The sequence below is a fragment of the Polyodon spathula genome, chromosome 29, assembly GCF_017654505.1.
Source record: "Polyodon spathula isolate WHYD16114869_AA chromosome 29, ASM1765450v1, whole genome shotgun sequence".
NCBI classification, from domain to species: domain Eukaryota; kingdom Metazoa; phylum Chordata; class Actinopteri; order Acipenseriformes; family Polyodontidae; genus Polyodon; species Polyodon spathula.
In genome coordinates, this window is record NC_054562.1 from 8,828,316 (window position 1) to 8,837,036 (window position 8,721).

At 45.4% G+C, this 8,721-nt stretch overlaps 1 protein-coding gene across 2 annotated transcripts; it reads right to left on the reverse strand.

Annotated features, from left to right (window-relative positions):
- Positions 1–264: 264 nt before the first annotated feature.
- Positions 265–5,761, reverse strand: nfu1 (NFU1 iron-sulfur cluster scaffold homolog (S. cerevisiae)). Of its 2 annotated transcripts, none has more exons than XM_041232426.1 (8): positions 5,656–5,761; positions 4,933–5,045; positions 4,356–4,491; positions 3,049–3,115; positions 2,245–2,359; positions 1,767–1,830; positions 1,078–1,252; positions 265–794 (listed from the first exon to the last, which is right to left on the reverse strand). In XM_041232426.1, exons 1-8 carry the CDS (start codon positions 5,739–5,741, stop codon positions 753–755), a joined length of 798 nt encoding a protein of 265 aa, XP_041088360.1. In that variant the 5' UTR covers positions 5,742–5,761; the 3' UTR covers positions 265–752. The 2 variants fall into 2 exon arrangements, with proteins under 2 accessions (XP_041088360.1, XP_041088361.1); XM_041232427.1 differs by lacking the exon at positions 5,656–5,761 and adding an exon at positions 5,214–5,404.
- Between the last annotated feature and the right edge of the window lie 2,960 nt (positions 5,762–8,721).

Below are 8,721 nucleotides of genomic sequence, written 5' to 3' on the forward strand. Positions count from 1 at the left end.
TGCCTGCAGGGGGTAAGCGAGGGACAAAGGCTGTCAATGCAACCAACACGTCCCTATGCGGGGGCTGACGAACATTCAGCAAATCACACATTCATGTTGAAAGAGCAGGGTGTTTGCAGAGGGAGGTTTTTTTTTTTGCAGGATATGCTTCTTAAAGGAGAGTTATTTTTTATTTGCAGAGTTGGACCACGGTTTCAGCAGCCCCCCCCCCCCATGTCGATTACCATCCTGGAATTTAAACCGCTTGCCATGACAACAAAGCAACACAGCAAAGAAATACTTTATTCAACACTTCAATATTACACTCTACATCATTTTTAATATATTGTACAGGAGTTGAAATTAGACACCTACCCCCACCCCTGTCCAACACACACAAGCACTGAACTGACTCTTGCAGAACTGAAAACAAAACTCTGTTTTAATACAGAATTAAAGAAAGAGGACACAGGTCCATGAAATCCAGTTTTAACAGCCGTCCAAGCCAGGGATGGGAAGACGACTCCCTTTGCATAGCAGTTTGATCCAATCCTTGTTCTGCTATGGGTCTAATAACACACACCCGAGTTTGTTACTGTACCTATGCACTGAGGCTAATCAAGCACATATTAAAACCTGGATCGGGTGAAACTGCTTTGCAATGGGAGTCTTATTTCCAGTCCCTGGTATTTGGTCTATATTGTTGGGTCCGTCAGGCACAATTCAGAGGGGGAGGGGTCTGTGAGAAAGAAGGCAGGGGAGGCGGGGTTCGTTCAGGACTCGACCCCTTGCTCTTCCTCATCGTCTTCCTTCACCTGGAAAACAAAAATCTGAAATGAAGTTTTCTGGTTTGTGTGGCACAGTAAAGCTGTGTGGACTTTACACAGAGCTGGGTACGTTTCATTGGCTCGTCTGTGTGGTACTGGGATCCAGGGGCCCTTGATTCTGGACTCTTCTACCCAGTTAGAGCAGAGACCTCAAAGTGCAGAATGTTCCCAGTGGCTCCCTACTACCCCTCTCCTCCTGCTCCACTTCCCACTCTCTTCCACTGCCCCCTCTCCCTTCTCCCCTCCTCTCACTCCCTCTCCCCGCTCTCACCTGCTCTACTCCTTCTACCTCTGGGATGTAGAACTGCAGCATGTTCTGGATTCCGCTGCGCAGGGTGACAATGGAGCTGGGGCAGCTGGTGCAGGAGCCCTGGAGCTTCAGCTTCACAATCCCGTCCTCAAACCCTCGATACAGCACATCCCCTCCGTCCTCCTGAACCGTGGGCCTGGGAGACGGAGCGGGGAGGGGGAAGAGAATGAGAATGAGATCTACACGCAAACCTAACCCTAACACTAAAACAAACTGCACTTGTAGCATTACGTGTAAATGCATGCTGAGATTGAAAGTGCTGTCGCCAAGGGCACCCTTGTAAAGGAGATGGTGCATCTCAAGGTTTAGTTTCGCATACTTCTACTGCTAAATATTTAGCCATTCGCTTGGTGTTGAGACTACAGTCAGGTATCCGCCTCTAGATTCCCTGTCCAGGTAAAGACTGTATTGCTTGTTAAATGTGGAGCACTGTTTCAGTGGTGCAATAATTCTGATTATACCGTATCCTGCACAGGGTCGACTTCTCCACAGCCTTTGACTTGCCAAAGCCACAATAGCCTCCTTCAGGCAAGGTGCGTTGCTAATTTGCTTTAATGATCTGTTAATTATTCCAAGCACTCTCAAGCCCAATAAAATTTAAAAACAGAGATTAACATTTTGATCACACCTTGCAAAACTGAACTGCATACCTGATTCGGGTGTCTAAAAGCTCCTTTATCATGGAGACGACCTCGTCATCTTCATCGGAGGGGGCTGGGGAGAGAAAAGAGAGAGAGAGAGAGAGAGAGAGAGAGAGAGAGAGAGAGAGAGAGAGAATCAAAGTGAACACACTGCATAGCAGGTCTGCGTTTCGATTTGAAAAAAAAAAGTGGGCTCTGTCTTTTCTGTTCTGCACCACATCATGGATCACTATCGCTGTGTTACCTGTTTGACAGTGTGGGTGATAATCCTGACATTATCAGTGCACTACAGCGAACATTTTAAAAAGTTTTAAGCGTAAAAAGCTGTCAGGATGTTAAAAGAAACTCACAGGTACGTTATTTAAACAGGTGTAGCAACACGTGGGGACGTGTCACGCTGTATTTTTCAGAACCCCGATACTAACTCCAACACGGACTACAGGCATCTAAGATCCAAAATACAACTCTCTCTTGTACTCCCTCGTACCCGTGTCTGTCTGGGGGGTCCCCTCTGTCAGCACTGGCAGTCCTGAGCTGAAGAAGTCCATGATGGTGGCGTACACCTCAGGCTTGATCAGCTTCCACTCCAGCACGGGGTCACCCTGCCGAGAGGAGGGCAGTGAGAGAAAGGAACGGGGGAGGAGATCAACAGAGGTAAGTGGGGTGTGCCAGGCCAGGCCAGGCCAAGCCACCCTGTAAATCAGGACTGTCCAATCACAGTCCTGGAGGGCTATTCCACTCCAGGTTTAACTGGTAGAATCAGATAATGAACTACATCAGGGTCTGGATGCAGGTTTCATTGGAGTAATTTAGAACAGGGTTGGAACAAAAGACCCAGAGTGGAAGTGCCAGCTTTGGCCAACCCTGCTGTGAATGAACCGGACCAGGTCTTGAAACTCCACTCCTTCTGCAATCCAGTCCTGGGTTTCAGAACCCCTCGTTCAGGTGTATTACTCAAATGATCAGGTGCGGGTTTGAACAAATCAGGTCCCTGGTAATCTGCTCTGAACTTTACACGGGGCACGGGGGGATGACGGGACTGACACAAACGCACAACGACCTCATGTGAGGATGCCATTTGCTTCTCTCCATACGAAGCAATATATTTATTACATGTTCAAAACTGCTTTTCTTTTGTGTAGCTTTCACTATTCCATGCATGAAAGAGTTATAGTATGAATGAAACATGTGAGTTTCAAGCCACGCCCTTTATCACACAAATATCCTAATTTACAGCTAATAAAGTTCAAACCTTATTCTTCATCCTTCAAGGCTTTTTTTTTTTTTTTACCTTTGTGATGGTGATGAAGTCAGGTCCCAGAAAGACACTCTTTACTCCCTCGATTCTGAACAACTGCCTGCAAAGAAAACACACACTTTACTGCATAATCTCACAGACTAGGTCTGCACCGCTTCCAAGAAAATGAGACCACGCAGCTTGCAGAAAGGAGGACGATGTTAAAAGCCTTGTCGCTGAATTTTTTTTTTTGCTTCTCTTCAATTCTTTTAGCCCACTACGAATCTCTTATTTTCACGCATTGATAAAAACCTTTACTTGTTTGTTGTTTTGGTTGTGCTGACTTGCACAGCCATGGAGACTCTGCAAGCTTGTTTGTGAAGCGAAATAACAAATCAGCCCTGACTCTAATGATCAGGTGCTCCTCTTGCTTTAAAATGCATCTACAAGCCAATAAAGGCATATGAACAAGGAAGTGTTGGTCTGGTAGGGTGTACAAACATTTCCTTGCTAAACTGGTCTGAAATCTGATAATGAGAAGAGCTCCTATGCCAGACACATTGTTTCAATGCAATTAATCAGCTCCAGATTACTAGGCTCTTTCTCAGAATAAATGAAACCCACATCGAGCTGCCAAGGGCACTTCAGACAAAACACCCCCTCCAAACAAACTTGACTAATAAAGACTTCCACTGGATTACAACAAAACAGCCATTCAACATCTAAGAGATCCAGTTTCTGATTTATTTTTGCATATATAGGTACTGTATGTTCATAGCAACAAAACGATTGTATGACGGCTTATCTTCATTCCGAATCATTTTTGTTTGATTTCTTTGCTTTCATGCTGTGGTCATGCTTCAAGCTGCCCTGGATTGGAGAAACCGCCCTCTCTCATCAGCAGGAGACAACACCTGCCAAATTTCATATTCCTAGTTTAGAGTTAACAGAATACCAGATGGAAGCAACATACCAGGACTTGAGCCTGTCACTAACCCTGCTGCACCCAAATCTGGGTTTCGCAGCTTCCCTTGCTCAGGTACACTGCTGGAATGACCAGGTGCCCGGAGTTTGAACAATCAGGCTCCTGTGAAATCTGAACTGAATCACCTGACCGCATTTCTCATCACCAGCATGCATAAGTCAAGCTTGTAGTAAGTTTAGTAACAGGAGCTGCTCATGACAGACAAACACACACGGGGGAAGGAAATATGGCTCCTATTGCACAGCAGTTTCACCCATTCCAGGTTTTCCTGTGTGCCGCAGTGTATAGGTAGCAAGCTCATGTGTGACTCATTAAAGCTTTTAGTAATGGGAGTCTCATTTCAGATCCCTCTCTGGACAGGGAGTGGTCCACTTGCCTGGCGAGCGGGGAGCAGAAAGCCGCGCTGGGGACAGAGAAGTCCATAGTCCCCGATTCCAGAACCATCCGTCCGGGAAGAAACTTGAGACTGTTTGGGTTCGGAGTGTCCTGGGTCTGGATAAACATTCCTCTCGCTGTGTGGGGGATGGGTTAGAGAAGCAGAGATGTGAACCCCATACTTCTGATCTTTCACTGCTAGGACAAATCTTACAATACCTGAACAAACTTTGCTTGAAATGTACAAAAGTGACCTTATACAGAATATATCAACAACCCAGCAAATGTTTTGCGATATATCTCTGTATATGTACCCTACAGTGGCCTTTATAGTGTAGTCCTAACGCCACTAAAATAGGGTTTTCTTTAAACAGAATTTAGACAAGTCCCATTTTATTTCTCTACTGATATTCTAATACCGCCCATAATGGGCAATTTGTCTCGTTTCCACGAAGCAGCTCCTAATGCTCTTTGCGCTGCATCCAGGGGACTGCAGACTGAATCACACATGTGACGTCGCTCGCCTGTACTAGGTGCTGCGGCTCGATGGCACCGCTGTACAGCAATGACTCCCCTACCTGGAACACGTGAAGCTGGCTGGAGGAGCTGCAGTCTCCTGGGGTTTGCATGCTGTGGATTCAAGGTAATTCCAGAGTAATACCGGCGCCCAATCAGTGAAGCGGGGGAGGACCTGAAAGGAGGACACACGCATCTTGAACGCAGCCAGGCTGTTGTAAATGCAACATATTTAGACACAAACCTCCATTAACTAGTTAGCAAACCATACGAGTATTAGTTTTATCGAGATATGCAACCTAATAATAACCTAACAGTTACACGAATATAAAAACATTATTACAGCCTCCTCGGGAGTATGGCAGTGCTTTTCATTTGACTGAGATGGTGTTTATCATTGATCTATAGTGCGGCACGTCAAACTGGGGACAGTCAATGAAGGTCGAAAGTCTTCCGAGTTTTAACTAATAACAAATGACAGCCAACAAAACCGGGGCGGTTTGTGGAAATTGACAGCAAAATAAGATCATGGAATTATTTTATGTAAACATGAGAAAGTATTTGGCGAGCAGAGATAAACACACACACACACGCCCCCATTTTTTTTTTTTTATCTCTGTGGCACAAACGCCAATACCGACACAAATAACGACTTCCTTATGCAACGTGAAAACTGACACGATCTCGTATGCTTTGCACGGTATTCCCCGGTTACAACCGAACAGGACACGTCCACACGACTTTGAAAAGCACTATTTAGGAAACGCGTTGTTAATGAAACTCACCGCGTTGGTTTGACGGCAGCAGATGTCAATTTTGCAAGACGTGCTAACAGCCTGCGGGACGCCATCTTTGTGAGGGGCACTCTCATACCCACAATGCCTTCCCTAGAAGGGCAACTTGGGTCACCGGAAAAAGAATTCGCTAAGCAGAGGTAAATTACTTTTTTTTTTTTGGTTCGTCATTTTAATATCTTACCAAGAGCACTGAAGTCTAACAAGCGTTTAAAGCTTAGTTAAATGACTTCAGGATTTGTTTTTTTAATTTTTTAAACAATGTCGTTGAATTAAAGACACAACAGCAATGTTATCTTATTTTCTTGTTTATTTTATTTACTAGCTGACTTTCTTATTCTACACAGTTTGCAATAACAGTATTTAACAAGGTCAAGTGCTTTTGGTAAATCAAGTATTTCAAGATAATAAAACAAGAGCCTTGTAAAAAACAGGAGGGAGGTCCCACGGAGAAAGGTGCCTTAGTGTTAATGTAACAGAAGAGGATGACACACAAACGCACACAGCACTGTCCTTCTGCAAAGCAACTCCCTCGAACATTATGGGAGCTTGCTCTTGCAGAAAAAATACTAAATCAAATTTAAAAAAAAAAAAAACACAAAAAAAAAAAAAACAGGAGTCTGAAAGCCTGCATTCGCAATAAAACTACAGTGTCAAACAAAAACAGTTACACTGAGCTGCAGTACAATACAAAATCACAAATGCAACAGGCACCAGCATTGCCCTGGTCTCTCGAGCCGCTGAAAGGATCTGCATGGTTTATTTTAGTGACATTGCTGAAACCTTGCATAGAAATACAACAGAGTCTTGAAAGTGCACTTGGTTTTCTTGCTTGAGATTCACTACCTGTGCTGTAGGCCAGATTCCTGACAAGGTGGACCATGTGACAACACGGGACATGCTCAGGAAATCAGCAGGCAGTGGGGTTTGTCTTCTATAGTGTTGTATTCAAGGTTGGGGGTCAATTCTCGATTTCTCAATTCCACATCCTTTTTTAAAATTCCCAATTCCAAATTTCCACCCCCTTTTAAATCACTTCCAGCACATCACCGACCAAAATTGCAAGAGGCAGTATTCCGTTAAAAATGAGCCTCTCACAGTTGCGACAAACAACTTAAACCTAAAACATCAATTCCTTTTGCAGGCATTGGAATTGGAAATTGATTTTAAAAAGGAATTGGAAATTGAAAAAGCCAGGAACTGCGCCCGGCCCTGGCGGTGTCAGATCTGACCCGGTAAAGAGTTTAAAAAAAAAAAAAAAAAAAACCTTCCGCTGTGATCATGCGGCTGCTCTTAAGAGGCAAAAAATGAAACTGACTTTAAAAGGGTGTTACCGTCCTATGATACCCAATAGAACCCTGTAAAAGGGTTTAGAAACAACAAGCCCTACTCAATGTGCAAACAACAATGTAAAAGACACTTGACAGGAAAGCAGAAGCAGGAGGCCTGCAGATCACGATGAGGTCAGTGTAGTGTATTGGGGGGTAGGATTGCATGCTGCAGTTCACATGAAATGATAGACTTGTCACAGGGGGCGCCATTCTTGATGGATTCTTTTTCCCCCCACTTCAGCAGCAGACAGAGTGGGTGGCTTTCCAGCCAGATGCTAGCGGTATGAATTCGTTCACAGTCTCTACTGCAGCACCTACTAAAAGAACTGGAAACGCAAGCGCACCGGCGAGGTCTGATGCACAACAGCACCTTCTAGTGGCTGCGGGGAAGAGCGGTCCTCAGTTGTGTAAAATAAACCCAGTGCCTGGTTTGAGCAGGCAAAAATGAAATCTGGAAAAAAAAGAAGAAAATATGCACAAATCAAAAAGCATGCTGCTGATTTTTATTTTTTAAAATTGGTCAGTATTTAATTCCTCTTAGGATTTTGTCTTCAGTGCAATCCACCTTGGCAACAAAAATCATCTGGTCAGTGATTCGCTGTCAGAGCTGCCTGACTCAGACCTGGGGGAGAAAGGTCAGAATTTGGGAGAACAAGCTGAGAATTTGGGGTAAACCACGAAGCCGGAGGCTTTGGAGGAGTAACCATGTCTTGTTCCCAATGTGGATTCCTGCATGGAGGGTGTTTAAAGATTTAAAAAGGTTCGGTGAACAGGAGGTAAGAGAATGCCCTTGAAAGCCTTGGGGAGCACGACTAACCTAACAGAGCAGCTCTCTTACAAAGCACACCAGCAGCAATCAGCCCTGTGCTTTTAAAAAAAAAAAAAAAGATGTGCTGTTTAACATGAAGTAGCTAAAAAAAAAAACACAACCCTTTCAAACTGGTCATGCAATTCCATTCACTAATCGTGTGCAGTTTTGAAAGAGACGTGATCTCAAAACATGTATTTCCATTTTAAAAATCGCGACCGCTGGCGCCGCACTACATCAAAGTTAGTTCTGAGTTTGCTTGCCTTCCCTTCCACAAAATCTGGTGCACTTCCTGGGCTGTTTCACCTCAGCAGCGTCTTACTGGCTGCAAAGAATGTCAGTCATTAGTGGGAAGCAGCTGATTGGTTACAAACAGGACTACGAGAAAGCAAACCCTGCAAACAAAGCGGTCTTTAACCTCGGGCAGAACCAGGATGTTAAAATGAAAAAAGACATGTTCATGAAAACACAGATCTCTCTCAAGACCACTTGTTCGATACCTAGATAACGACGCGTGTGTGGAATTATTTAGCGGGCTGCAAGCTCTTGAAATCAAGAAGTCTGAACGCACTCTTATCTAGGGCTTCTCCTTGGGAGCTTTGAAGGGGAAAGGCGCCGAGATGAAGGGGTCGGATGCGCAGACTTCGGAAGTCCAGGAGTGCAGAGGCGCCACGGGGGCGGGCTGGCGGGCCACGTTGGAGACCGTGTGATGGGTCACCATGGGCTGCTGCGCCACGGCCTCATCGGGGGGGGCGTGGTGCCGGGAGTACTTGGCAAGAGCTTGGGGGCGGAAGGGCTTGGGGGCCACCTGGGGGGGGAGGGCGTGAGCCCGAATCACGGCGCTGGGGGCCGGCGCGGAGCACTCTGCCAGCTGGGTTGTGGCGCCAGGGCGAGGGAGAGGAGTGGTGAAGGAGGTGG

What these genes read in the sequence shown, in the direction of transcription:
- nfu1 (XM_041232426.1), bottom strand. Translation starts at nt 5,741, where the DNA reads ATGAGAGTGCCCCTCACAAAGATGGCGTCCCGCAGGCTGTTAGCACGT. An exon ending in GCTGCCGTCAAACCAACGCG is followed by an intron (nt 5,046 to 5,655) that starts GTGAGTTTCATT and finishes TCCTCCTTTCAG; the next exon opens with GTCCTCCCCCGCTTCACTGA. An exon ending in CTTTTAGACACCCGAATCAG is followed by an intron (nt 1,253 to 1,766) that starts GTATGCAGTTCA and finishes TCCGTCTCCCAG; the next exon opens with GCCCACGGTTCAGGAGGACG.